Raw genomic sequence first — 27935 nt, 5'->3', positions numbered from 1 at the left:
GGAAAGCTCCAACAACACGCGGGCACGTGGAAAGACAGACAGACAGGCCGAGGACCTAGTTCACTTCAATTCAGGGTCCAGAGACCAAGCCATGCTACGTATAACCAGAAAAACAAACTTGCTATGCTCGTCATGCTTCCGTCAAACGCCTTGCTCAGAAGAGCTCGTAAACGCCGTGGGACCATCAGAGGTCGCCTAAGGATATCGCCCGTTCAAATGTTCAGCCTCGAAAACAAGAAGATGCTCTATAGTTTGGGCTTGACTTCTGGTTCTGCAGCACTGGCTTCCTGGTTCCGAGTGACGTTACCGGTGCCTGCGCCTTCTCCGAAGAAGATGACCTCGACGGTCAAGTCGTCCCTGTATCGTCGCGAAAAGGGACTTGGGAGGGTGAGGAGAGCACTTAGTTGATCCTGATCCTTTCCGCCAAGTGCATTCCGAACAAGATGCGTAGCTGCGTTCTTGTCTTCAACCACGAAGCGCTCATTCAGGCTAGTCTTGGTACCCCACTGTTGCTGACGGATCGGTGCACGTTGGCCCTCTCCCTTCTCCGCTGCCTTCTGCTCGACAGGCAATTGCTTTTGTGTGGACCACCAGCTCTTGAGCCAGGACTGAGTCTGTGAACCTTGACTGGCCGGGTTGCCCTGAGCGTCGAGCCACTGACCAACCAAGCCTACGACCTCCTCGTTGGTAAGCATCTCCCACAGACCATCAGTAGCCATGACGACGAAATCACCCTTTTCCGGCTCTACCTTGGTAGTTGTAATGACCGGCTCGGCAGTGACGTATGGAGGAGTCTTGAGTAGTGTTGAAGGCGACCGCGAAAAGTAGGACTTCTTAAGCTCGGCGTTGGTCTCAGCCGACCACTTATAAGATGCATCGCCAAACGCCCGGGATGGCTCCAGTCCGCCTAGAATGCGACCATTCCGGACCACGTTGGGCTCACCCGGATGCTCTCGACGCAACCGCTCAGCCTCACTTGTAGTTCCACCGGTTTGGTCTTCAGACAGGGGAGTCACGGTCCACTTGCCATTGGGCCCTCGTCGACCCAGAATCGCGCGAGAATCACCCGTGCAGGCGACTCGCAGGAGCTTGGATCGGCTGTCGTAGAAGGAGAGGAGTGCGCAGGAACCGGAAAGGGCGGGGGCCAGCAGCTCAGCAGCAGCGATCTTGGATTGAGCCTTGCGGACTTTCTTGACGGATTCGTGTACGATCTCGTTGTCTAGTTTGGTGAAGCCGGTCTTGATGGCGCGGTCGATAGCATCGGGGCTCGGGAAGTGGAGCGCAGGGTCCTCGACGGCCGACTTGTAGGTCGTGTTGAGCTCGCGTGCGACGTAGGAGATGAGGGTCTGACGAAGCTTGGCTGAGGTAACCCAGCCACTGTCGAGGTTAGCACTGGCGAGACACGCGACCACGATCGACACCTACCTGTGTCCGTCGAAAACGCCCCAGAACATCCAGTCGCTGGCCGAGGCGCCATTGTCCGTGGCTGCCAGGTTCGATGGTACCTCGATGATCTTCTCGGCATGGTCGTCTTCGATGGGGGAGTTGCTGGGAATCTGCACCACGTCGTACCGCACAACGCCCTGCCCTCTGCCCACGAGCCACGACTCCTCGTTCTTCCTCAGCTTGGCTGTGGCTTGGTCGGGGTCCAGCATCTCCAGCACCTTCCTGCCGTAGTCATCCGTCTCTTTCGAGATGGGCCCAGTGATGGTTCCTGTGTAGAGTTCGCCGGGACCAACGACCAGGGCCTTGCGCGCGGGCTCGCTGCTTCGGGCGCTGGTCAGGTTCCTGGCTTGGTCGGCGGGGGACTGCGCGTGTCCTGTCGAGGATTTGTCGTTGTAAGCGTAGAAGGCACCCGAGGCGACGGCGGCAGCCACTAGCGCACCTGTGAGGGCGCGGAACTGCATCGACGACGCGAGGACGATGGGCGAGGTGCGCTGGCGGTAGTGATGATGAGCCCGGAAGCCTAGGCCATTGCTCGGCGCAAAGACGCCGACGCGGCTGCGGGCAAGCTTGCGCAGGCACGGGCGACGTGCAGAGCGAAGCACTTGGAAGGCAGCCCGCATCTGGCAGGTGGGGTGAAGGGGATTGGGAGTGAGGTTGGCAGCAACAGTAGTCCACGGGTGAAATCATGGTGCAGGCTGGGAGAACGCCTAGTCCAAGCGCTTAAAGCGGGGACCCAATCATCCCCTGCGAACAATCTAAACCACTACGACGTCATCACGTTACCCCAAACACTTAATTTTCGACACTCCAAAATGTCTTCGCGAGCGTTGCGGCGGGCCCAGCGGGAGCTTGAAGAGAAGCAGATACAGGAACAACTTGCCCAAGATGACCAAGACGAGGAAGAGTCGGAGCCTGAGGTAGCCCCCAAGACAAAGGCGAAACCCAGCCTGTTTGCTATGTTGGGCGATGGTGGCGACCAAGATGAAGAAGACGAAGAGGATGAAGGAACAGATCAAGACGCCGCGCGCAAGGCCGAAGATTCTGATGATGACGCGGAGGTCGAGCCTATGCCTGCATCGAAACCCTCAAAGAAGAGCAAGAAGAAGAAAAAGAAGGCCAAAGCCAAGGGCAAAGCTGCAGAGGCTGACAAGCCCTCCGCCTCTACCACAGGAAAGTCAGATCTTGATGAGATTGATCGGGCATTGCTTGCCCTCAACCTCTCTATGAACAGCCAAACGGGACCTGGATCAGATGAACACGACCCCATTAGCGAAGAGAAGAAGCAACTCTTCTCTGTGCTGAGTGTGGACACGCAACATTTACATGCCGCAAACGAGATGAAGAGGCTCTTCGGTCGAGCCGCTGTGCAAAGTGCCGAAGACGAGGCGCGGCCTCGACAACGTGGTCAACAAGGTGGCATCGCTGCTGCAATTGCAGGACGTAACGCTCCTGGCAATCGCAACCTTGCATCGTTGGGACTGCGACGGAACATCTTCATCCAAGGTAAAGAGGAGTGGCCACGAGCTACATCTGGCGGCCTCGGCATGGAAATTGTCGAGAAACGAGCGGACGGCACTGTCGAATACAGATTCTTTCACAATAACATGTATCAAGATGTTCAGCGGCAGTTCCAGATTTGTGTCGCAAGTATGGATTCTGAGCGTATGATCCAACTCTTGCACCACAACCGTAAGTTGAGCCACTTTTCATGTCATATAGAGTACTAACGTCATTCACAGCCTTCCACATCTCCACTCTGCTTCAAGTCTCAGAGATCGCTAAGCAACAGCGAGAACCTGCTGCTGCGTCCGAGATGTTGGAACGCGCTCTCTTCACTTTTGGGCGCTCCGTACATTCTACCTTCTCTGCGAACCTGGCGGCTGGTAAAGCCCGGCTGGACTTTCGCCGTCCAGAAAACCGCGAGTTCTGGCTTGCGGTATGGCGCTACATCAATACATTGGGTGTTCGTGCGACGTGGCGAACATCGTTCGAGTGGGCTAAGATGCTACTTGCAATGGACCCTGAGAATGATCCTTACTGTCTTCGACTCCTCATCGATCAACTAGCCTTGAGAGGGCGAGAACCGGGCGCCTTAGTCAACCTGGTTGAAGCAGACTACCTCCAGCGGCAGTGGAAGGTTCCACCGAATCTCGCTTTCAGCGTTGCGCTTGCTCACGATCGCATTAAACAGCCACAGAAAGCACGCTCAACATTGCGCAACGCAATCAAAGAATATCCATGGCTAGCAGCGCGGCTGTGCAAGGAGCTGGACATTTCCCCGATACCAAAACCTGTGTGGGGAAAGGAGCCAAACGGTGAGTATCAAGAGCTGCTATGTCAGCTGTATGTACCCAAGGCCAAAGACCTGTGGAACAATACCGAAGGGACGACTTTGCTAGTGGAGATGTGCTACGCTTTTGAAGAAGAGCTGGGAGCAGGAGAGGATCCATACTGGCTTGCGCAGATACCAGAGACGGACCTTGCTCGACATGTCATCCTTTCGGATAACCAAACGCTTATGGCCCTTCTTGATCCTCGCGTCAAGTCCAAATTCACATCCGTTTCCGATCCACTAGCTCCCGATGACAATATAGCGTCGTACGATGCTTCTGTAGCTGGGCGCCCTCATGACCCCGCCTTACGAGAACGGCTGCTCGCCGAACTTGAGCAGTTTCGATCCTACTTTGAACGCATAGGGATAGATGGGCTTATGCGGCAAGGTGAGGACGGGCAGGGCTTGGTACGGGCGCTGGAAGCAGCGGGCAGCAACATGCAAGAGTTTGAGGAGAACACACAACGCTTTGTAGACCTACGGGGAAGGTTGGATCAAGAAGGCGTGCAAATAGTATTCGACGAGCAAGCAGCTGATGGCAATGGCACTGGCTCGGAAACGGATGAGTAGCGCTGAAGAGTCATTGTGCGCACTGTGCGACCTGATCAACGGGAACGCATCATAGCAAACGCGTCTCATGTCACGGAATGACGCTGGATACTTGGAAGTAGAGTTTGCTGCCCAGGCGACACACGATGCCTACTCTGATGGATTCATGGATGTCATGTCTTGATAGTAATGCGTGATATTACATGTGCAGCCCCACGCGTCGTCTGCAAGGGTGCATACATGCAGAGTTTCCCTGTACAGGCGACGCGGCATCTGAAACACATGGGACTCTGGAGTAATAGAGTCAAATCAGAGTCAGCCACGTCCGTGCTTGGGTGCGCTAAGAAAGTTGAGACCCTCGTGGCGCTCATGACAGTGACGTACCCAAGGTTTGTTTATAGATGCAGGCTGAGGTGCTGCATCTCCGCATAAGCCGCACCGCACCGCCTCAGGCCGTCCATCGACCCTTTCCACTACATGTATATTGTCCGCACGTGCTCTTATTCCTGATTCGCCCTCGGTTCCTTCCTACTGCCAGCGGCAAACCTGACTGAAGCTTGCCAGCCCCCTCACTCGTCGCCATGAGCGGCGTGCGTGCCCACATCGCCAGTCGGCTGCGCAGCTCCTCGCTCTCCGCAGTACCCCCACCACAGCACAGTTCCAACTACTCACCAGACCTGGCCAAAATCGCTGCTTCCGTTCTTTACCGGTCGCCGCTGCCTTCGCAAGAGGGAAGGCCCGTCTTCATCCTCAACGCCGCCGCTCTCCCCGACTCGCACGAAGCCGACTACGACTCGCTGCTACCTTATGTCCTTGCGCGCCTGCCCGAGGAAGACGAACTGCTGAAGGGATTCGAATACGAGGTCGTCTTCTTTGCCGGCGATGGCGATGGCTCAGCGACAAACAAAAAGCACCGGCCTGGCTGGGGCTGGTTTCTGCAGGCGTACCATGTCCTGTCCAGGGCCATGCGCAAGAGGCTCCAGCGCCTGTACATTGTGCACGAGAAAGCTTGGGTACGGATACTGACCGAGATCTTCTCTACCATTGTCAGTCCCAAGTTCAGGAGAAAGATCTATCATCGTGCGTATCCACAACCCCGCAGCGCGGAGCAATGCTGACTCCTTCTAGTATCCAACCTGACGCAGCTTGCCCGCGAAATCCAAATCGAGAACCTGCTTATCCCTCCTTCGACCTATCTTGCCGACCGTCGCGTGTGCGAACACATCTCCGCTTTCAATGGCAGCGGGAAACGAGCATTTGGCGCCCGCGCCCCTTTTCCCACAGGCAGTAATGGCAAGACACGCTTTCCACGCGTGCTGCGAGAGACGACCAGCTTCGTGCTCATGGAGCAGAACATCACCTCGGAAGGCCTGTTCCGCGTACCACCACACTCAAGGCTGCGCGATGCATTGAAGGAAGCATACGATAGGGGCCAGAAATACATCATCTGGAAGGACAACGAGGTGACACTGCCTGTACCACCCTACCCACACGCCCAACATCAAGACGAGATACTAGCTGAGGTGGCCCCCACCGACGCATACTCGGTCTTCATGGCAGCAGCTCTGATCAAAGCATGGTATGCATCTCTGCGCCAGCCTATCTTCCCAACCGACTCATATCGGGACCTGAAGCGACTCTATGGCGACAGCCAGGAGATTCTTGAACTCGACAAACTGACCGACCTGTTCTCGCCAACTTCGGAGTGGTCCCTGCTACCTGGCATATCCCGCGAGATCCTGTGCAGGCATCTTCTGCCTCTCATGAGTGCCATAGCCGCACGACAAGAAGAAAACAAGATGACGGCCGAAAACCTCGCTGTTTGCTTTGCACCTGGATTACTGTGTGGACCTGATCAGCTTGAAGACGCCAAAATGTCCTCAATAATAAGAAGGATCTTCACCCAGGCAGTCGACATGTGGACCGAGGGGCTTAGAGAAGCATGCGGGCAGAACGAGGAGGCTTTCTACAACGAGCTTGAGCTACCCAAGGACGAGAACGACTGGGAGGACCCTGCGGATGCGAAGCGTGATTCTGCAGATAGCAAAGGCTCATTGGAAGATCAGATGAGCGGTATAACGCTACTCGACAATGAGAAGATGCCTACCTATCACGAACCACAGGAAACCCAAGGCGAGGCGTTACCGCCTCCTTTGCCTCCACGCTCACGCGCACCGTCGGCCAAATCCTCTGCCGATTCTGTTCAGCGAAAACCTGCACCGCCCCTTACAGTGCCACCTCGCTACTCTACCGTCATATCCGACGCGCCTGAAGACGTCGCCGAGTCACCCATAACTTACGCTGCCACCACTGATGGCTTCGCCCCACCCCGAAACGACGACAACCGTATCGGCCAACCCCCTAATGTACCACCGCGATGGAGTGCACAAACGGATGAGAAGAAGTCTGGTACGAGCAATCCAGTTCCAGTCCTTCCTATGTCAGCATCTACTCGCGCACAAGAAGATGCGCCATTTTCTCACGTTTCTTCTACTACTACTGCTACTCCTCCTACTGTTGCGCCTAGACTCAACATTCCTAAGAGGAAAACCCTGACTGCGATGCAGATTGACAATGTCTCCAAGGCCGTCGTCGCACAGGATGAAGCTTACAAACACCCCATGGGCGGCATGGCGCTTCCAGGTCTTACAGGTAATTACTACAGCAACAACTCTATTGCGAAGAGAGGTCCATCCTCGACGTACGCATCGAGCGAGGGCGTGAGTTCGCCTCAGTTGACCTCTCCCCAAAGCGCAGTCTCGGCACCAGCGTCAGAACCTGCCTTTCGCCGTCCAAGCATTCCATTCTCCGCAACATCATCAACAACAAGCCGTAGCCCCAGCATCAACTCACTCGCCCGACCCGTATACCCGGTGACGCCTCAAGTTCCCATCATCAACGCACCCACCAAAGCATCCACGCTCCCCATTCCAGCTGCTGCGCCCCGTCTGCGTACCCCGAGTCCAAGCCTTATGCAACGCATGCCCAGCTTCGAGAACTTTGCCAAAGATCAACCAAAGAAAGATGACGCAGACGCTGAGACTGGGGTTGCAAGAGGCCGAACATTGAAGCCAAAGAAAATGAACCTCAAAAAGCAGTCAGTCGAGGACCTGAGGCGCTTGTATGAAGAACGTGCTGGCACTGCTAGTGTGCTTGTCCAGACTGCGAAGCAAAAGGGTGTTTGAGTGTGTTGCTGGTTTTAAGGGTGAGGTGTAATGTTGAGTCGATGTCGCCGGCGTGCTGCATACTTTGCCGTTAATTGGGCCTGTATATTTTCCCCCGGCTTTTCCTTCATTTAGATCTATACCCTCTCATATCTCAGCATTTCAACTATATTACCTACACATGTCTCTATGTAGCTGCAATGTGTTTAATACAAACATTCATGTTCTTGTACCTGCCATTATATTCTGTCTCATTGACTCATGTGCGCAGAAAAATAAATGGGCACATGAAATGGACCTTGGATACACGGAACACATGACGTTTGCCTACTATTGCTAGTTTCTACCTTGCACATCCGTACGAGCTCTCAGTCCACCGACCATGAACGCCTTCATTGAGAAAATACACTCGTAGTTCAGTACCTGTACGCCTTAGCTCCGCTAGATGATGCCGCTATGCAACGCCACTCGGAATCCACCAAGCCTCGAATGTATGAGCTTCTCCCGATAAAGCTCACCGAACCAACTGCTGCATCAAATGCGAAATGCTCCCATCATCAATCTTGAAACCGTCCATCTGTCAACTCATCGGTCCTTGGTTTCCGTTCGTGTTCTGCCACCATCCCGGGTCGTACTCTTCTTGCGTGTGGTGGTGCCCCTCATGTGTAGTTTGCGGGTAGCTCACATGTTCTGTCGGCTGCGCGTAGCTCCCTCGGTGCGCATACCCAGTGTCTGCCTGGCTATGCGGGTTGCCGTATACACTGCTTCCAATGTTGTGATTGAAGCCGTTGATATGGCTCGATCGCCAGTCTTCGCTGATTTTGAACCCATCCCGACCAAGACGATCACCTACGTCTGTGTTGTGGAGAACACTCTCCAGGCCCATCGGGCTTATTTGCTGATAGGTATGACGTGGCAGAATCGGTCCTGGTACGCCAGGAATAGGGTTCCAAAACATAGATTCTGCCGTATCGGTAGATGGAGATGTCATTGCCGTAGACATGTTGGGTGCAGACGACATGGGCTGCGAGTACTGATATGTCGGTAAAGGCATTCCTGTGTTGTAATTATGATGGGTGGGTGTGTGCCCTACAACAGGTGATGGTTGGTGCTGGCTCGATACCACACTACTCGGCCTCGAATTGGCGGGATGTGTAGCCAATTGCAACCCTGGTTGAGGAGCAAACATCGACAGGCTCTCCCTCCTCTGAGTGATAGGTGGATGGAGACGGCCAGGTCCTATCCGATTGCCGGTAATAGTTGTTGTATTGGGAGGTATCATAAGAGGATCTGCCGGAGGACTAATAGTACCTTGGGGCCTGTTGGGGTCGCTTGTTGGTATCAACGAGGAGTTGCTTAATTCTTCAGGGAAAGGCAGCTTCCACGTCTTCGCCAGGGTGTATATGACGCGGAAACTCCTCGCCCCGAAATAGTGACATTCGTGAAGATCGTCTAGGCCCTGCATGCCTTCGATGAGGTTTTGTCGAGAAATGCTGTTATCCTTTGAATATAGCAAGTGCACAACACAGACAGTGAGTAATACGTGTGGTATGAGTAGATGAGCTTGACGAAAGTCGTAGAACTGCCGATAGATCCGGACAAGTTCAGACACTTTGTTGGCCGCATCTACGCAGATGTCGCGGGGGCGTATATCGGAATGAATAAGATCGACTTTGAGCAGAGGCCGGAAAAGGTGCACGATGATGGTCCAGTAAAGCATGCTACGTGGAGTGTCAGTTCTGTTCGCAAAGTAAGCATGGATGTTCAGACATACTGTAGTACCAAGATGTGTGGCTCGGGTTCCTTCTTTCCTTCCAGGCTTATCAAAGCTGGCAGTTTTCTATACCAGGCTTGGTATTTATGATAACAATCAAGCAATCTACTGCTCGTAAGTCGCTCTTTTGGCGCAAAGAACATGTGGTTGTTGTCATTGACGAGCTCCGCGAGCGATGTAAATTCCTGGAGGAACATGCGGATGGTTACGACTCCGCCTCCTGCGATTTGTGAGGGGGCGGGATAAGCCTCAGGAAGGTCAGACGTCTCTTCCAGCATAGGCTTTTCGAGAGTAATGGCAGCTCGAGGAAGCTGAGATATGCGGCCAGTAACGATTGTCCAGATTCTGCGTCGAGTTAGCCCAGTCGGGGTAAAAATAGCCAAGATAACTCACGTATCCACGGTGAAGCAGCCCCAGAATGTGACCTTTCTCACTTCGATCTCACTTGGTGTCAAGCCAAGCGCAGAATTGGCGCCATAGTTCAAGTGCAAACCAAGCTCAACACACATACGAAGACACCTTCCCATGTAGGAAAAGCCTGAACTTTCTCTCCCTGTGCTCGGCTCACGCATCGACATAATGCAGAGCGCCTGAACAGTCGTCAGGCTCGGGGTTTCATCTTCGAATAACAGCCGCCTGGCCTCGGCAAAGAAGTGATCGCCTGCAGTACGGAAATTGTCAGGATCCGTGCGACCTGCAGGGTCTTCCGTGAGATGACATGCATATGCGCATATAGCATTGACCAGTAGAGAGCAGCAATACTTGTCGCGTCCCGCTCTGAAGTCCTTGTAAAAACACTCTCGGCTGAAGAGCACGTAGAAGGGATGACTCCAGGTGAAATAGAGGTCAAGCAGAGTCTCAACAAAAGCCAGGTCATCGGTTACGTTGGTCCACGTTGACCCTTGACGCTCTGGCTTCACGCTGTTGGTACGCAGCCGCCCGCCACCAAAATTCTCATCTTCGGGTACCAGGCCTAGGCTTGCGGAATGTCCAAAGTGTCTGCTCTGGCCGGTCGATGTAACAGATGGCTTCCCAAGCAGCACACTAAGATCTGACTCGAGGCTTTGAACGTCGACGGGCTCGCTCTGCGTCAGCGTCACGTTCTTGCGCCATGTTTCAGCTAGAGAGGTGAGGTCGAGGCTGGGGTCTCTTCGAATATGATTGAGAAATTCTTGGACATGCTCGTCAGGTAGATGTCTCAGCGAATTGACGATAAATTCGGCGCTTGAGGCATTCTCAGGGCTGGAGGCGGCGACAAGGGAGGCGTCGCGCTTGATCCCAGTGTTGTTTGCGATCGTCGGAGTAGCCTTAGTGCGACGACTCTCGCTCTCAGCATCGTAATGACATTCAGTCTTGTAGACGGCAGTGCAAGTCGCGCACACGGGTGTACCACCGTCACACTGTAGATGAGGTGTCAGCAGGAGGGCACTTGGCGAGGGACCGGGAAAGTTGCCCGGAGAATGGCCCAAACAAGAGTTGCGGATAATCCTCGCTGGTGACGAGCCTTCCGCGGAGGCGAATCTCCAGCATCGGGCCAGATGTAGGAGCTCAATGTGGAATTGGTGCATGCAGTGGGAAGATTGATGCTTACTTTGGACTTGCGTTTCCGGCAGGGCACACAGGCCGACTGGACACAGCGCCGCTTACTGGCTTTTGTGTCCTGCGCCTGTGAGTTATCTTGGTCGTCTCTGTTGTTGGAAGAGGTGGCAGTAGCGGTGCGGGCCATGGTTGATCACGAGGGGAATGAAGAGGCAGTCCGCGCGGGCTCCGAGGACGAGTTAGTTATTCCATTCTCTGGGCCGGGTGGGAAAGTAATATGATTAGCCACCAATGTCGAGGGAGAAGAACAGCGGGCTCGGATTAGGTAGCTGTGACGTTGGCGCCCGTCGCGACGTTCAACGTGCCTGCCTTAGTTTGCGTTCGGCAAGATCAAAGCCCATGGATGATTTTCGGTAGGGTGGCAAACGCAGAGGCGACATCCAAAAGGATCGATGCGCGACCACGACGAAGAGGCTCGATTGGCCTCGTACTGGATCTAGATTGGGAGGTAAACGCCTACTGCAGTAGCCGATGGGCTGTAACAGATGAATAGGTCGCGTCCGACAGGCTGTGCCGCACGTGGGAATTCGAATCGAGGTCCCGGAGGCATGGGCCAGCTGACATGTCCGGACGCGAGGGGCCTTTGCGGAGATAGAAGCGAACTTGGGACGACTCTATCAGTGGAGCCTGGTTTCGGGTACCGCAGCATCTGCTTGCGACAGGACAGAGTTTTTTGGAGCAGCACCAGCATCAACGACTAGCTTCGGCATGGCGCACCGAGCACTGGACGAATTTGCCATGGCTATCTTCACACGGATGATGCAAGGCGGCACACATGCTTGTGCGCGATCTCGATGTCGGTCAGACAAGGGAGCGACATTGACAAGAGCTGCTTGTAGGCAAGAGGATAGACTGGAGGAAGAGGGGTTCGCGGAGCGTGTCCTATGTCATGTTGGCTCGCGGCTGCAAGCGAAGGGATCTCCAACAGCCAGGGTTCTTGCTTTTGGTGGAGGGGAAGGCCCGATAGCATCCGCTGCCAATGCATCCTCCTTGCCCTCCGGTCACCCTCTTCTTACAGTGTGGCGACTCTGCCGGCCCCCACACTGACTTCCGCGAGGCTGGAAGTCCTTGCCGGTGAACATCGGCCTCTCAATGGGTAAAGACACCAGGTGGCGGTGCCTATTACCACTCTATCGGAATGTCTCGACTAGTCTGTAGTTGCATGTCTTATCCTATAGTTTACCGGTAAGATGCACGTCACGAAGGTCGAGATGTGGTTCTACACTTTTGCCCAGTCGGTTCGCATGTGAACTATTCGTCTCGCGGACGAATCTGTCAGCTCGGCCGAGGGTTGTGGACAAGTTTGTACGATCATGGGTAGTATCTAAACTGGTCCTCGCTGCTGATCTTGCTGTATTCCGACTCGGAATGACTTTTGAGCCTTTGAGCCCATCTGTGGACTCTGATATTGTGGAGTCGTGGCACTGTTATCTATACATCAAGTCTAATAACTTTCATCCATCTCGGCGCAAAAACATCGTACACTTGCAGCTGGCGCCTTAACTCCCGTTATACCCGACTTACATCATCCGGCCTGTCAAGCGCCATTGACGGGTTGAACACCCTTTAGCGGTGGAAGCAAGCTCCTCGCGCCTTGTCTCGCCTGCTGGGCTAGTACAGCATCCATGATGACCAATGCAGCCATCATCTCGACAATGGGCACTGCACGAGGCACTACACAAGGATCGTGCCTGCCCTTGGCCTCCAACACTCCTTCCTCTTGGTCGTATGTGACTGTAGACTGCGCCTGTCCAATTGTCGCTGCCGGCTTAAAAGCTACGTTGAAGTAGATGGGCGCGCCGTTGGTGATACCACCCTGGATACCGCCCGAGTTGTTGGTCTTGGTGGTGAGCTTGGGTTTTGAGCGGTACTTGCTTGCATCGGGGTTTTCGCCTGCCGGGACAGCAGGAGCTTTGACGAACGCGTCATTGTGAATTGAGCCCGGTAGTTGTGCGCCTCCGAAGCCGGATCCGATTTCAAACCCCTTGGTTGCGGGAATCGACAGCATAGCGTGTCCCAGCTTGGCCTCCAGCTTGTCAAAGCATGGCTCTCCCAAGCCTGTCGGGCAACCTCTTATTACGCAAGTCACAGTGCCACCTATGCTGTCCTGTGCGTCGCGGTACTTGGCGATCAAGTCTTCCATGCGCTTGGTGACATCGTCGCTCGGACACCTGACGGGCAGGTACTCGTCTACCTTATTGCGTGTAATCGAGTCGATCAGCTTGAGATACTCTGGGTTCGTGGATGCGGTGGGATGTTCGGGTGTAGGAGGGAAGAGGAACTCGTTTCCGATGGAGTTGGTGAATGCGATGATCTCGATACCGTAGGCTTCGCGCAAGTACTTCTCCGCTATCGCACCGGCTGCTACTCGTCCTGGGCACCATTAGCATTTGTACGGTGGTTGTGCCGGAATTCGCTCACCAATGGTCTCTCGTGCGCTACTTCGTCCACCACCTGAGCTAGCCTTCACACCGTACTTCTCCAGGTATGTCCAGTCGGCGTGGCTCGGTCTTGGGTACATGTCCATCGTCTTGTTGCCGTAGTCTTGCTTGCGCTGGTTCTCGTTCATGACCCTGACGCCAATCGGGGTGCCCAGTGTGATGCCGAACTCTGTGCCAGACTGGATCTCTACGCGGTCTTTCTCGTCGCGGGGGGTTGTGATGGCGGACTGGCCCGGTCGGCGGCGCGTCATCTGGGGTTGGATGTCATCCTCAGTAAGGGCCATGCCCGGCGGGCAACCGTCGATAATGGCGCCGACAGAAAGACAATGGGATTCGCCATAGCTATCGCAGGTCAGTAGACGTCGGGCAACTATACTGCGCGTATGCATACGTGGTGACCCTGAAGTGCGTGCCAAAGGTAGACATTATGGTTGTGGTGTTGGCGAGATAGTGGGGATTCGGCTCCCTTGTGAACGGCGACTAGTCAATGAGATGCGTGCTCGGTGTATCCAAACGTCTGTGTATGTGTCCAAAGAGCGTCGGTTTAATTATTGTGTCGTTGCAGGTCCAGACGCGTGCGCTAGAATAATCAACGTCAGAGTCACTCTAGGAGTTTTATTTATTTAGCGGGGCGCGGAGTACAGCCGTCTGGGAACCCGAGATCGGCCACCGATGGTAAGGCTGGTATGAACCAAACGACGGTACCCTCCCATCGGAGCGTCAACGCAATGTCGCACATTCTTCAAAGTTAACATTGCGGTGCGAGGAAAGTCATTCGTTCAGCGATTGATGGAGTTGCTGATATGCAGACACCGAGATATCCCCACAGGTAATGCGAACGAGCAGGGCTAGATCCCACTCCGTACGTGTACTTGAGGCACCTCAACTGCGTGATCAGATTCAGAATAAACATGGAACAAATGGCAAGTAAGTGGGCTGTCTTCGCCATCGGGATGGTGACTGGATTATGTTGCCGTGAGGATGTGCTTGCAGGGTCAACGTTGTCGCCCAGACAGACAACCCCACACCACATGACATGCGCTGTTCTTGCGCTGTACAAAGCGTCCGGTCAAGGAAAGACTGGCGACCACATGTGCGTGGGCGAGTGGGCCGAACAACTCGAGACGATGCCACGCGCGCGGGCGACTGCGCCTGGAAACGGGTTCCATGGTTGAGGGCGCAGATGGCAGGAGTGGCAGTCACATCATGCTAGTATCGAGTAAGATGAAGGGGCGTCTAGTCGACACGGGCGCAGAGTAGTCGACGCCGACGAGCACGGCGAGAACAGAGTTTGGTCGTGTCTGAGGGATGGATGGAGAGTGGGTGGACAGGCAGGCACGAAGATCATCCGGGATTACTAGCGCGGACCCTGCCGTGACTTCTCAAGAAGTTTTGCTTGCAGCCAGCAACACGACGCCCTAAACACCCCTCTTTCCTCCATCACATCCCCCACCAAACCGCCCAACATGACTGAGTACGTCAAGGTCGAGAAGATCATCCCCAAGTTCCCGCCGCCGGCGTTCAGCGACATCGCCAAGGCCTCCAACGACGTATGTTTTGGCTCCCCGCGACGAGCTTCCCCATGGCGCCATTGCTAACGGAGCCGCCCTCCAGCTCATCAACAAGGACTTCTACCACACTGCCGCAGGTCCGCGACTCCAATTGATCCGCCTGCCCTCCCACTGACGCGCCCGCAGCTGCCCTTGAGGTCAAGCTCAAGGCCCCCAACGGTGTCAACTTCACCGCCAAGGGAACCTCTGCCCACGATGGCCCCGTCACTTCCTCGGTAAGCCCGCCATTGTACGCGGAAAAACGCCATGCTAACGCGTCCACCAGCTCGAGGGCAAGAAGTCGCTTTCCAACGGTACGACAAACGATTCCTTTCTCCCCCGCTCCACGAGCCTCTCTATACCCCTTCATACGTCTTCCAACTTTCAATCTTATATATTCCACGTGAAGCAGCCTCCCGGCAACGGGGGCTTTTCCGTGGCGGGCTACGGAATCAACCTACTGACAACGGACGACGCAGGCATCAGCATCACCCAGTCATGGAACACTGCCAACATGCTGGCCACCAAGGTTGAGCTCAACGACACCTTCGCCAGCGGCTTGAAGACTGAGATTCTCTCCAACTTCAACCCCGCTGCCGGCAACAAGGGCCAGAAGGTCAACCTTCACTTCAAGCAGCCTGCCTTCCACGGCCGCGCTTTCGTCGACTACTCGGCTGCTGGCGCCATTGGCACCACCGCTGATGCTGTCGTTAGCCACGAGGGCATGGTCGTTGGTGGTGAAGTCGGTTACGATGTGCAGAAGGCTGCCATCACCAAGTACTCCGCCGCTGTCGGATACACCACCCCTCTCTACAACGCTGCCGTGACTGCCACCAACTCTCTGAGCGTTTTCACCGCCTCGTACTACCAGCGCGTCAACCCCGCTGTCGAGGCCGGTGCCCGCGCTGTCTGGGACTCAAAGTCCGGCAACAACGTCGGTCTTGAGCTCGCTGCCAAGTACAAGCTTGACCCTGCGTCTTTCGCTAAGGTATGACGGTCCCTGACATGCACGAGGGCGTCTGTACTAATCCCATCCAGGCCAAGATCAACAACCTCGGCATTGCTTCCCTCGCCTACAACACCAAGGTCAACAGCGGTCTGACCTTCGGTATTGGTGGTTCTTTCGATACCCAGAAGCTGAACGAGGCCGGCCACAAGCTCGGCACCAGCTTCACCTTCGAGGGTTAAGCACCTCGAAAAGAGATATATTTGTGGAAAAGAGAAGAAGGAGCTGGCTTTTAGATTCTTTTGGTTCTCGCGAAGCAGTATCATATCAATCTAGTGCTGATGAGCGAACGGAGCATACTCCTTGGGTATGCGCGACAGTTCGTCTCAATACAATTTACTGGAACTCTGGACCCCGATCTATATGCTCGTAGTGATGATGTATACTTACTGAATCTGTACCCCTAGTAAAGACATCAAGCGTGCTGGCATTGGTTTGTTCGAGGAAGAGGAAGACAAGTGAAAGCTGATCAATCGGATATGGTATTTTTTTACTTCTTGTTATTTCCGGTATATGCAGTGCCCAGTCATGGTCATGAAACAGTTTCTTCATGAACTCGAAACACATAGCTTCGTTCTACTTGTTGTCACATGTTAGTTTGAAATTGCAGATGCTTCATGTTTGACGTGTAATTGGAGCTTAGTAGTCGTCGCCGCGACTAAGAATCTCCTTGCAGTTGGGGCGAAGCACGAATGTCTGTCTTGCGTTAGCACACCTCTTTACAGTGTCGACGGATCAGTGGCTGCTTACGTGTTCACTCTGTGCTGTATAACTGCCCTTGATATCGCAAAGCGGGGGGTAGGCTTCGACAATACCCGCGCTGACCAGGTTGTTCAAGCCCAGGAGGTACTTGTCATGGCCCATGCGATCGAGATACCGCCTGCAGAAAGGCAGAGTGCCGAAGTTCTTGGTAATGGAGTTGAGGAGCGTCTTTGCTGACGAGACGCGGAGAGCGACTTTGGGTGCGTCGGCCTTTTTGGCGTAGTGAGATGTCTCCATCTGTGGTACTTGTTAGATCACAAGTAGGCTCAAGTACGCGAATGACTTACATCGTCCCGGACGTAACCCTTTCCTGTGCTGCCGAATGTTTCGATAGCAAATGTCTCGCCTTCTTCCATCTTTGTTTGGTCGCCGCCCTTGACGATCGGTACAGTCTTGCCGCCGTGGATGGTGTAGTGTCCGATGGAGTGTCCGTTCAGATTCCTTATGCACTTGACGGGCAGCATCTGTCCCTTGATTTCCACCTCGTAGCTCTCCATGACTTCCTGGATAGCAGCGCCAATGTCGCTCATGCGGACGTCGATACCGGCTTCCTTGATACCGGCGTTTGTCGCAGCCTTGCATGCGTTGATGAGATTGTCGTATACGGGGTCGAAGGTCAGGGTGAACGCGCTGTCCACAATACGTCCATTGATGTGTACGCCGAAATCGACCTTCATGACATCTTCGTAGTTGATGACCATTTTGTTGCCCGCATTGGGGGTGTAATGCGCTGCACAGTGGTTTATGCTCAGACCAGTCGGGAATCCCATGCCCGCTATTTGCGCGTCACCATCCTCCAGACCCTGGTGTCCTGTCAAGGCGCGAACAGAGTCCTCGATACCCTCTGCGATCTCGGTGAGCGACATGCCCGGCTTGATCCAGTTCTGAGCCCATTGTCGAACTTGACGGTGGATCTCTGAGCCTTTGCGGTATTCGGTGAGGAAGTCGTTGTTCATGCGGTCGAGGTGGCGCTTCTCTTCATTGGTGGTCCGGTAGGCGTTCTCGTTGACGTATTCTTGGATTTCGCCCTCGGGGTACGAATCGTTGGGGAACAGCTCATCGATGCGAACTCGTGGCGGTGATGTCTGCACCTTGGGCCCTCCTGCGCCGCCTGCTGCGCCAGCCTTCTTCTTCTTTCTGGGCTTCCTCTTCTTCTTCTTTTTCGCAGCGCCTTCGCCGGTTTCTGGTGCTCCATCTTCGGCCTCGTTGTCATCGTCTGAGTCTTCGTGATCTGCGTCGCCTGTGGGCTTTTCGCTGTTCTCTGTTGTACCATTTGCTGGTTTGCCGTTGGTGTCGTCCACTGTACGCTGTTAGGCGATGTAACGCGAGAGGTAGCGCTTCCATACACTTCATGTTGGCGACTTCGTCCGCTACCTTGGCCGCCATGTTGGCCGTGTCGAGGGTATAATAGTGCGTGTCTCGTGGACAATCTCGAAATTTACGAGCGTCTCGAAACGCCCCGCTAACTGACGCCGGTGGAGCGTCGCCCACTGACTGGGTTCTGAAGCTAGTCCATGCTTGTCTTAGCCTCGGGAGCTTGGCGATGACGTCCTCCATGCGCGCCGAACATTCACCCAAACTCATGTTTCTGCATGGGCACCCTCACCTTCGGATATTGGTAGTGGGCAATGCCACCCCGCCCATCTAGCTTACTGCGATCAATCGCTCAAACATCGACTTCTCGACTGTCGCGCATATCCTCGCCATACATCTGCCACTCATGTCTCCGTCGCACGGGTCCTGCTCTTCCGCGGCGCATACAAGTCTCGCATTTCCATGCTACGGCCCCACGATACGCGGACGCCCTAGTCAATCATTACGAGACGCTACATCTCACTTCGACGGCGTCTGCTTCTGAGATCAAGCGCCAGTTCTACACGCTCTCGAAGAAAAACCACCCGGACCATAACCGCAACGACCCCGAAGCCTCCACACGTTTCGTCGCAATAAGCGAGGCATACCACATTCTCTCTGTACCGGAGAAACGCGCGCAGTACGATGCACAACTAGAACACTCGCAAAGACAATCACGCTGGGGAGCGAGCGGGGGTGAATATCCGCAAGGGAGTTACAGTTCCGCTGCGTATGGCTCAAGGCCGGCCAGCGGGCTGAACAAGAAGCGCAGTACCTTCCGAGGGCCACCGCCCTCGTTCTATAAGGCTGGTGGCTATGGACGTCACGGCGCGAAGCGAGCCGAATACGCATATTCCAACGCACAGGAAGGTGGGGAGTCATCCAATCATGCTGGTCAAGAGTCCTACGGCGAATGGGGTGGATTTGGCCCTGGTCAGCAGAAACAAGGGAATCAAGTTCCACACTTTGACAACGTCAGGCACAAGGAAACGCAGGACAACGTGAACGAGCATATTTGGGCTAGGCGGAAAAAGCTGCGTAGGAACATCAAGGTAGAGGAGGAGTGGGAAAAGGGCAACATGATTGTCAACTTTCTCGCGGTTTCTGCTGTTATCGCCATGATCGGGATTACGGCCAAGTTTTTCGAGAGCCGGCACGAGTCGCATCCACGTAAAACTAAAGAGAGCGCTTGAGCTAGTGGTGTAATCGCTATCTATCCCGGCGAAGAAATCAGTATGAAGATTAATCATATGCGCAGAGAATTTCGAGGCCAACGTGAACGCTACATTCATTGATCTACCGTTTGTACTGTAATGTAGGCTGTGAAAGAGACACGTCTGGTTCCGACATTGTATGAGGTGCCGCCGATTGATCTACTAGCGACCTGCACATCTCCTCATATTCTTCTCGATTTCGTTCCGATTCGCTTGAACGTCTCCATCCGTCTTTAGATTTATTACGATTCTCTAGGCGTTCTAGAGCAGGCCTCAGAAGGTTCCATAACAAGTATGGACCCGTACGCGTCATCATGCAAGCTGGCACCTGCTTCGCGCCATGAATGTACATGGTCCAGTCCATGCTCGATTCTGGTGAATGCTTCCGGAATGCGCACCCGCTTTCGAGCTCAGTCGGTAGTCGCAATAGCCCCTCATGATGTAGTCGACTGAAGTAGGTCCATATCGGCTGGAGGAAGAACATGTGTATCCACCAGCGTGGTACGATAATGCGCGTATCATGATCGCTGCGACCAGTTGTTGCATCCAACTGGTAGTAATACGTAGTAATCTTGCCCGGATAGTCGATAGTCCAGATGTTGCCGCCGAAGGTATAACGCTCCCAAGCATCCCCTAGTTCGGGATCGGTGTCAGCCAACTGATAAAGAGGGTCGCCATGGGTAGTCGTGGGTCTACAAATATGTTAGTGGCAACTCGCAATGAACATGTTCAAAGATCGACTTACGAGGATGAATTCTCGATGCTGCTGCGATGATACCAGACGGCATGGGCAAGTTCGTGGCAAAGAGCGATAGCGATTCTCAGGAAGATCGCCTCTTGATCGTATAGAGACCCATGATTGATAACGTGACGGAGTGCGTAGAGGTGATGAGTATGGAGCTGGATCCGTGGACAGTATACAATCTCGGAAACACTCGCGCCTTCGCCGAAATATGTCATGGGATCGAATTGGAACCCGTCCTCGTCAAGTTCATCAAACTCGAGCCTTAGATATCTCGGCAGGGTGATGTCAAGCGTTTCAGTCGTCATCAGGTGAGCTGTTTGAGTTGCCTCATATGCCGATGGACCAAGATAATACCTTCGCTTCTCCTCAAGATACTTGAGTTCCCCATGAAGGACATGGTTGTGGAAAGACAGGGAGGATGCTTGCCTAGTAAGCTGCGTAGCAACTTTCAGAGCAGGTAGTAGCTGCAGGTAGGTCTCGCAGCTTAAGTTCACCCACTGCGCTTGCTGGAATAACGGATGTATGTCTTCGCAAGTAGCATTTGTGGGCGTTATGCTGTTGAGAAATGCCAGTGCAGGCCGATGGCGAGCAATATCAAGACTTGTAGAAACATCGGGAAGTGACCGGAGGTATCCGTAAGGGTCCGGGGTGGATCGATTCTCATCAGGCAAATCTAAAGCGCGCATGCAGCAGTGCGACATGGTTGAATAAATATGAATGGTATCCTTCTCGACAGCGGATGTCTTGGACAGATAATATAAGAAGGGACAAATCGGGAATTTGGCTATCAGAAGGGGCTACCAGGGTTCGCGACACTCTACCCATGGACCTGCACAGAACGTCGTGACTTGCAGCCAACCATCTATTCAGATGCTAGTCCACCACAATCTTGTCCTTCCATCAACTAGTCTTCTTCGTTATGCGATAACTGCATGCGTCAGCTATGGCTCATAAGATAATTTCTACACTTACAGGAACAGTTTTTCCCTCGAGTATACCTCCTTATCAGGATCATCGTCCACCTCCTGCACGTGGAACAGTTTTCGCGCCGTCTTCATAAACGTCAGATCTGCCCGTCTCCTCCTCTTGAAGCAGAAATAGCACACAGTCTTGTCGCCGATCAGGTCTTGCAACGTCCTTTGCAGCAACGGGAAAGCAGGCTCGAAATATACACAATCCGCTGCCAGGATGATGTCCGGGTGTGCTGGTAGCTGTGATGGCGTCGGCTCTCCCCAGTCGTATATCGAGGCGCTGACACGAGAATCCAGAGCGTTCAGTGTGATATTGCGCTTCATAAGTTCGAACATCGGCTCTTGATCCGTGATATGTAATGTAGTGTCGACTTTGCATCCTATCGCGACCGCCAACCCGACGAGCCCGCCTCCGGCACCAAGCTCGACTATCTCTTTACCTGCGATATCCTCTCGATGTTTCCGCAGCATGTATTTGCTTAGTACCATACCGGCCGGCCATAGTTGACCGCCGCAGCCGTTTTTTAGGTCCTCATGTAGTTTGAGTGGGGGTGACAGTAGGCCGTCAAAATCTATTTCGGAAGCGCCCGCAGGTTTGATAGGCGCGGGAGGAACAAGGTCCTGACTGACTCCGAAAAATTCGTTTTCTTCGCTATCCGACATTTTTGGTAGGTTAATCAGGAACCGTGGTCACAGTTCGTGAACATTGGATGTGCCTCTGCGTAGGCTCAAAACGGCATTAGCGTTACCGGATGTGGGAAAGCGCCGCCCCCGTCTGCGATCGAGGCCTTTGTGACACTTCATCGACATCTGGTGCCGGCACTCCATCGAATTGTCAAATTACCATGTTCGCGTATGAAGCGCCGCAAAAGCACATCACAAAGTCACGAGCAGCAGAAAGTGGTGCTAAACATGGCTTCGGCTAATGCACCTTTCACCCGGCCTTCCTGTTATTGACCATGGAGAGCCTTCCTTATCTTATCGTCGCGCAGCGATCGACAGGATCCCCTAGTTAAGCCAATGGCATCTGCACATACTGCCTATCAAGCGCCTCAATGCTGGGCACTTGGGAAGAGAAGGGAAGCGGACACGGGAACAGGATACGCTCAGCCGAGGTGGCTTGCTTGTACTTGCTGCAGCTTCAACCCTTGCCCACGTCTTCCCCGCTGCAGAGCCTCGTACTCAATACCTGCATCTCTATATACACTGTTATAGCAGGATTATTGACCTTGACACCGAACTTCTACTAAGAACCTCCACCATGGGCTTGCCTACCGAGGTCCTACAGGCCTGGGAAGCTTGCGACCGGACTGATACACTCTTCGTGCTTGTCTGTTCGGTCTTCTGTATGTATACCTTTCACGACTATTCACTACATTGACTAACCTTGTCGAGGCTGGGGTATCATTCCAGCTGTAGGCATAGCGTATTCAGGTTACACTACACGCTCCAATTCTCTAGCAGCAGTTATGCCAGCTATCCTAGCAGTGATCGTCTGCTCGATACAATGGTTCCTCATTGGATACACCTTGACATACGGAGAAGGAGGAGCTATTTTTGGAGATTTCAAGTACGCTTTTCACAGAAATGTGCTAGCAGAGCCTGTTGGTACCATTCCAGCAGTGCTATTCAGCTTCTTTCAATTGGTATTCCAAGCCACAGTTTGTGCCATTGCGGTTGGCGGCGCGTGTGAGAGAGGGAGAATACTGCCGTTGATACCATTCGTATTTGTGAGTCCTACCTGTAGAACGACGGCATACCTGTGAGCTTCACTGACAAATGGTAGCTTTGGTCTACATTCATATACAATCCGTTAGCTCATATGGTCTGGGGTGGAGGTTTTCTTATGGACCTAGGCGTTCTAGATTTCGCAGGTGGTACGCCCGTACACATCAATTCCGGAGCAACAGCAACGGCGATTTCCGTATACCTTTCGTACCCTTTGTTCCGCTCGCGCAAGTCCTCGACCCGTACACCAGCGCATCTGGTCATCCACCGGCCGGTCAATTCTCTTTGCCAACTTCTCGCGATGATCAGCATCTGGGGCTCATGGCTCGCCTTTGACGCGGGCACCACTCTGGCGTTCAACTTCAAGTCAGTGATGGCCTTGTGTGTCACGAACCTCTGTGCTGCCAGTGGGGCGCTCACGTGGATGCTTTACACATATGTTGAGGTTGGGCGCTGGAGTCTCGACTCATGTTTCATGGGCGCCATATCTGGACTCATCATGATCACACCTTCGGCAGGTTTCATCGATCTACCGACAGCCTTCTTCTTCGGGGTGCTCGGTGCACTGTTTTGTCGTCAAGCGCTTCGCATCAAGTTTAGCGAGTTCGCTCGGCGCTGGAGATGGGTTGATCACGGCGACACCTTTGCGACACATTGCCTTGGTGGAATTTTAGCAACGATTTCGACAGGCTGCTTTGCTAGGAAAGAAGTCGCTGGATATGATGGAGTCACAGAAATTGTTGGTGGAGTATTCTTCGATGGGAACGTACGCCAGCTCGGTATTCAGGTTGTGGAGGCTCTCGTCGGATTTTCATGGTCTTTCATCGGAAGCTATGTTATGTACGCGCTCATTGACTGTGTGCCGGGCTTCGAAGTGTTGGCTGAAGACAAGTAAGTCGCATTGACGATTGGAAAGATGGGGCTAACAGACGTTCAGGGACATCATTGCAGGCCTGGATGCAAGCCAGATGGACGAAGAAACGTTATGGACTGAAACACAGAAGTATTATCCCTATGCCGAGCGCGAAGGCGAGCTGCATCTCGAATGAGAGATGGAAAGTCCACAGTCTACAAAGATGTGAACCAGCTGCACAGTGGTGCACAGAACAGCCACGGCAAGATGCATCGGTAACAAAATCTCAAGCACATCAATACTACTCTTGCAAAAACAAACAGAAATCACCCGCAAGTCTATTGACGTAACGCAGGGTCGTTGTTGACGTTCGAACTTCGCTTCAAATCCATGTAGCAAACCCGCCCTTCCGTCATACCATACGTCCCTAAGCTTTAAGTACACACAACAAGCACCAATTTGAAACGCTTAGCTGCTTATTCGCGTCTTCGTCCCGCACCCAAGCCTCCTGACATACTTACGCAAGCACCCACAGACTTCACCAAGCGTCGTTCCTGGAACATGCCGTGGATCCAAACCATCACCTGCGTAATCGCGAAACCTCCCATTGGCCATAGTAATCTCACAATCTGGATAAGAGATACTCCGGATGCGCGCGTGCATTCAAAGTGTGCTGAAGCTGGGATGGAAGCGTTTGCCAAGACATGTCTACGCGTCTTCTTCGGAGGAAGCTAGCGGTTCTTGACCCGCACATACGTAAGGCACGTCAATAGTAGCGCAACCAATCTAGAAGCATGTAATGAGCTTTGTGGACTAGACTGCAGGTTTTGGGGCCCATCGCCTCTCAGAATCGTTTAGCCTTGCACTTGCGTACCCACTCTAGACATTACAGCCCTTCCCAGTATACCTAGGTAACACATACAGCCACGTAAGCCTCCAATCAGGAACCACGCAATGGAAATGGGCTGAACTTAGCAAAGAACCCCGTTCCAGGGTCGAAGACTGACGTTGACACTCGGTATGGAGATGCCGATTGTGGAGATTGAGAGGTTGGGAGAGGTACCTAGGTATCGAAAGCTCAAAGAACAGGCAGATCACACAAAGTTGTCCGACAGTGAGAAACCCTCAGAGATCATAGATGCATGTGAATGCTTAGATTCTTACATCAATAAAGAAGATATGTCGCAACATTACCACCAACCATACAGTACGTAGTCCAACAACAAAGCCAACCAACACAGACGAAGCTTTCAGCGGCGGGCCTAAACGTGCATAGCAACCCGCCTACTTCCAGACAAGCTTCGAGTTCATGGTTTCGCCAAGACTGACTACACTACGAAACAATACAATGTCTTGCGTATGCTTGTGACGACTCGTACAGGTGGAAGAGAAACATGCAGGACAGTGGGCCTAAGGTGTAGAGCAAGGGTAGGGGGGCGAGTACCATGCCTCTGTTTCGTTTCCCCTGTCGACATCGCGATCTGGACTTGACGTCGAGAAGTCTGAACGATGGATATAAAGCTCCTGGTCGACAGCCGTGCAAGTCTTCATCACCATCACTTCTCTTTGCATTCTCGACCCAACAAGTACTGCCCATCATGAAGTTCACAGCTCTTCTCAGCGTCGCCCTCCTTGCCCAGAGTTCTCTCGCTCACCCAGGCCAAAGCGCCGCAGAGCATGCCCAGGAAGCTGCTGAGCGAAGAGCCTACCTCGCGAACAACAAGCGGTCTCTTGCCCACTGTGCTGATACACTGAAGGCGCGTGGTAACGATATCGCTATGCACACCCGTCGCAGTGCCATGGTAGAGAAGCTTCGAGCCAAGCGGGCTATTGCCCAAGGTACACTCCCCTCCAGAGTACGCTGATGGCTGGATACTGATATGTCGTACAGATAAACCGTACCTCCGAATCCGCGACCTCGATACCGTCCTCGCAACCGATCACAAGTCAAACATGACTGGCATTACCGCCGACACTGATCCCGCCACCCTCTTTGCAGGAAACAACTCCTGCATCCTTACACCCGAGGTGACCCAAGGCCCTTACTGGGTCGAAGGCGAACTCGTGCGTGAGGATGTCACCGAAGACCAAGAGGGCATTCCTATGACACTGGACATCCAGATCATCGACGTGAACACGTGCGAGCCTGTTCCTCAGGCTTTCCTCGAGATGTGGCACTGCAACGCTACCGGCGTATACTCTGGTGTCGTAGCGCAGGGCAACGGAGTCGGCGAGGACGACGAGTCAAACTTGCAGAACACGGCGTTGCGTGGCATTCAGCAGAGTGACGAGAACGGCGTCGTTTCGTTTCAAACTGTCTTCCCAGGGCATTACACTGGACGTGCTGTAAGTGCTCACCTGTTTCTACCACCCTTTGTTCTTAGTAAACAGGAACTAACTCGAGACAATGTTGTAGACGCACATTCACGTCATGTCTAGACTCAACGCGACTGTAAATGCCAACTCGACCCTCTCCGGCGGCCACATCACACACGTGGGCCAGATGTTCTTCGACCAAGATCTCATCACACTTGCGGATACAGTAGAGCCGTACGCCAGCAATGAACAGGAAGTCACCTCAAATTCCGACGATTCTATTCTTGCGGAAGAAGCTGCAGATGTTGACCCCTTCGTAGAGTATGTCATGCTCGGCAACGACATCTCCGAGGGTCTTTTTGGTTGGCTGGCATTTGGCATGGACTCTGCCAGCGCTTACAACATCACCCCGGCGGCGTACTGGACTGACGAAGGTGGCGTCGAGAACGAGAACTCTGGTGGTATGGGTGGTGGCCCGGGTGGTGCTCCTCCCTCCGGCGCTATACCTTCTGGCACCGCCATACCTACCGGTGCCATTCCATCGGGAAGTACTAGATAGACCAGAGTAGTTCGAGGAAAGATTGAAGCGTGGAGACACGGCGCTTGCAGGACTAAGCTGGGGGTTAGCAGTGGCATTCCGAAGTGTGCTAGAGTTTTGAACTGGGGGAAACCAACTTGATCCACTCGTTTGAGGAAGATTATTTACCTGTATATGTGTACCACTAAACAAAATTGTCTCACTACCATTGTCTCCTGGACTCCGGTCTTCCTCGTGTCGATGCGCTGCGTATTGATCGACAGAAAGCTCAGCGGTGAGGACTGACAGGAGCGCATGTCTCGCATATTCCTGCATAGCCAATCGCATCATTTGAACTTGAGCCTCTCAATCCTCGAGTGCCTTCAATCCATCGACCAACGCGCCAAAGCTCTTGACCCTAACATGCTTCTTCGGATCCTCACCACTCCCTGCATCTTTAGCGTCATGTACCATACTCTTCTCTAGCTCGGCATCCAACTGCCTTTGAACCTGTTCGCGATCCAACACCTTTCTCGCCTCCTCGAACCCTCCGATATCTCTTACGCTCTTAAACCCCATCTCCCTTAACCTTCCCAGCGCGATACCTGAGCGTCTTCCACTCCGACAATACAGCGTGATTCGATCGTCTTTTCCCACGTTTATGCCTTTCGCTGCGTAGATTTCGGGTAGTTGATCGATGATCTGGTATTCTATGTTTACGGTGGGTGCGATGTCGGAGGTAAGGTAGCCGGTCGAGAATTCGGCTGGGGAGCGGACGTCGATCAAAAGGTCTTGGGTAGTCATCGTGATTCTCGGCGTGCGCATGTAGTATCGCGTGAATTGGTGTAGACGTAGAGAGAGGAGAGGATTTTGGTGCAGTTATGCGACGCGATGGCTAATGGCTGATGGAAAGGCGGGTGGAGGGGTCGCTGCGATCGCTAGCTTTAACCCCACATGGAAATCCCACCCTGAAGCAGCTGCCATCATTGATCTGCCACGATGTATTCTAGCTCTGCCACACGACTATCAAATACACTTTCCGTCATATTAGACGTCTTTACTCAAGAACGAGACGCGCTCTCGCGGCGGAGATAAAGAATCAGGTCCTTGCTTCTGGCGGCGGCGTACATCACAATGCGAATAGATTGTAGTTGGTTTGAGAATTTCTTTGATTCAGAGAGCTGGAGTCCGGTGGACGGCTCAGTACATGGTTCTATGGGTACGAAAGAACGTATTTTGTCTTCCAGTGCCCATCGTGTAATGCTTTTAACCGCTAATCGCAGCAACACACCGTTTGCTGTAATAGCGACTTCTTTCCTCTTCCTAACGCCAAAGACCTGATTGATACAGGCTCCCAAAAGCCCCAATGGGTATGCAAAAAGTATGAAATGTTGCGCAGATACCTGTGATCTGTCTTTGCAGAGTATGCAGAATACAAATGAGCCCACCCGGAAAAGAAATCGCTGAAGTGGTATAGAACAAACAAAAGGAACTCGGGCATTGGTATCGTAAGTGTCCGTGACATAAAGGACAAGAATAGATGCAGTGTAAACGCAAACATTAGGGTATGTCGGTGATCAGGCGCCATCCAGAGGCGGTCGATGAAGAAAGGCGC

The 27935-nt window shown here is 53.4% G+C and overlaps 12 protein-coding genes across 12 annotated transcripts; 6 read left to right on the top strand and 6 right to left on the bottom strand.

Annotated features, from left to right (window-relative positions):
* Positions 1-245: 245 nt before the first annotated feature.
* Positions 246-2066, bottom strand: J4E78_003218 (uncharacterized protein; the record flags this gene model as incomplete). Its single annotated transcript, XM_049363858.1, has 2 exons — positions 246-1377; positions 1426-2066. 2 exons carry the CDS (start codon positions 2064-2066, stop codon positions 246-248), a joined length of 1773 nt encoding a protein of 590 aa, XP_049224523.1.
* Positions 2067-2258: 192 nt separating this feature from the next.
* J4E78_003217 (uncharacterized protein) lies at positions 2259-4348 on the top strand (the record flags this gene model as incomplete). The annotated part of the gene is made up of 2 exons (XM_049363857.1): positions 2259-3135; positions 3186-4348. The coding sequence occupies 2 exons, from the start codon at positions 2259-2261 to the stop codon at positions 4346-4348; spliced, it is 2040 nt and encodes a 679-aa protein (XP_049224522.1).
* A 560-nt stretch (positions 4349-4908) lies between these two features.
* On the top strand, positions 4909-7512 carry J4E78_003216 (uncharacterized protein; the record flags this gene model as incomplete). Its single annotated transcript, XM_049363856.1, has 2 exons — positions 4909-5407; positions 5456-7512. 2 exons carry the CDS (start codon positions 4909-4911, stop codon positions 7510-7512), a joined length of 2556 nt encoding a protein of 851 aa, XP_049224521.1.
* A 559-nt stretch (positions 7513-8071) lies between these two features.
* Positions 8072-10991, bottom strand: J4E78_003215 (uncharacterized protein; the record flags this gene model as incomplete). Its single annotated transcript, XM_049363855.1, has 4 exons — positions 8072-9212; positions 9266-9610; positions 9659-10665; positions 10857-10991. 4 exons carry the CDS (start codon positions 10989-10991, stop codon positions 8072-8074), a joined length of 2628 nt encoding a protein of 875 aa, XP_049224520.1.
* A 1410-nt stretch (positions 10992-12401) lies between these two features.
* On the bottom strand, positions 12402-13731 carry ARO2 (bifunctional chorismate synthase/riboflavin reductase [NAD(P)H] aro2; the record flags this gene model as incomplete). Its single annotated transcript, XM_049363854.1, has 3 exons — positions 12402-13237; positions 13286-13647; positions 13697-13731. 3 exons carry the CDS (start codon positions 13729-13731, stop codon positions 12402-12404), a joined length of 1233 nt encoding a protein of 410 aa, XP_049224519.1.
* A 1040-nt stretch (positions 13732-14771) lies between these two features.
* Positions 14772-16043, top strand: J4E78_003213 (uncharacterized protein; the record flags this gene model as incomplete). Its single annotated transcript, XM_049363853.1, has 6 exons — positions 14772-14855; positions 14920-14953; positions 15003-15091; positions 15142-15169; positions 15335-15843; positions 15894-16043. 6 exons carry the CDS (start codon positions 14772-14774, stop codon positions 16041-16043), a joined length of 894 nt encoding a protein of 297 aa, XP_049224518.1.
* Positions 16044-16500: 457 nt separating this feature from the next.
* Positions 16501-18009, bottom strand: J4E78_003212 (uncharacterized protein; the record flags this gene model as incomplete). Its single annotated transcript, XM_049363852.1, has 4 exons — positions 16501-16557; positions 16612-16860; positions 16911-17923; positions 17970-18009. The coding sequence occupies 4 exons, from the start codon at positions 18007-18009 to the stop codon at positions 16501-16503; spliced, it is 1359 nt and encodes a 452-aa protein (XP_049224517.1).
* Positions 18010-18251: 242 nt separating this feature from the next.
* On the top strand, positions 18252-19169 carry J4E78_003211 (uncharacterized protein; the record flags this gene model as incomplete). The annotated part of the gene is made up of 1 exon (XM_049363851.1): positions 18252-19169. The coding sequence occupies one exon, from the start codon at positions 18252-18254 to the stop codon at positions 19167-19169; it is 918 nt and encodes a 305-aa protein (XP_049224516.1).
* A 1666-nt stretch (positions 19170-20835) lies between these two features.
* Positions 20836-21569, bottom strand: J4E78_003210 (uncharacterized protein; the record flags this gene model as incomplete). Its single annotated transcript, XM_049363850.1, has 2 exons — positions 20836-20863; positions 20908-21569. The coding sequence occupies 2 exons, from the start codon at positions 21567-21569 to the stop codon at positions 20836-20838; spliced, it is 690 nt and encodes a 229-aa protein (XP_049224515.1).
* Positions 21570-22167: 598 nt separating this feature from the next.
* J4E78_003209 (uncharacterized protein) lies at positions 22168-23683 on the top strand (the record flags this gene model as incomplete). Its single annotated transcript, XM_049363849.1, has 4 exons — positions 22168-22252; positions 22302-22636; positions 22693-23525; positions 23572-23683. 4 exons carry the CDS (start codon positions 22168-22170, stop codon positions 23681-23683), a joined length of 1365 nt encoding a protein of 454 aa, XP_049224514.1.
* A 1402-nt stretch (positions 23684-25085) lies between these two features.
* Positions 25086-26362, top strand: J4E78_003208 (uncharacterized protein; the record flags this gene model as incomplete). The annotated part of the gene is made up of 3 exons (XM_049363848.1): positions 25086-25326; positions 25379-25833; positions 25904-26362. 3 exons carry the CDS (start codon positions 25086-25088, stop codon positions 26360-26362), a joined length of 1155 nt encoding a protein of 384 aa, XP_049224513.1.
* A 324-nt stretch (positions 26363-26686) lies between these two features.
* J4E78_003207 (uncharacterized protein) lies at positions 26687-27124 on the bottom strand (the record flags this gene model as incomplete). The annotated part of the gene is made up of 1 exon (XM_049363847.1): positions 26687-27124. The coding sequence occupies one exon, from the start codon at positions 27122-27124 to the stop codon at positions 26687-26689; it is 438 nt and encodes a 145-aa protein (XP_049224512.1).
* Positions 27125-27935: the final 811 nt, after the last annotated feature.

The sequence above is a fragment of the Alternaria triticimaculans genome, assembly GCF_023758025.1.
Source record: "Alternaria triticimaculans strain BMP 0046 chromosome Unknown scaffold_3, whole genome shotgun sequence".
Classification (NCBI taxonomy): domain Eukaryota; kingdom Fungi; phylum Ascomycota; class Dothideomycetes; order Pleosporales; family Pleosporaceae; genus Alternaria; species Alternaria triticimaculans.
Note: the sequence above shows the minus strand (reverse complement) of the source record. Positions and strands in the feature narration are given on the sequence as shown.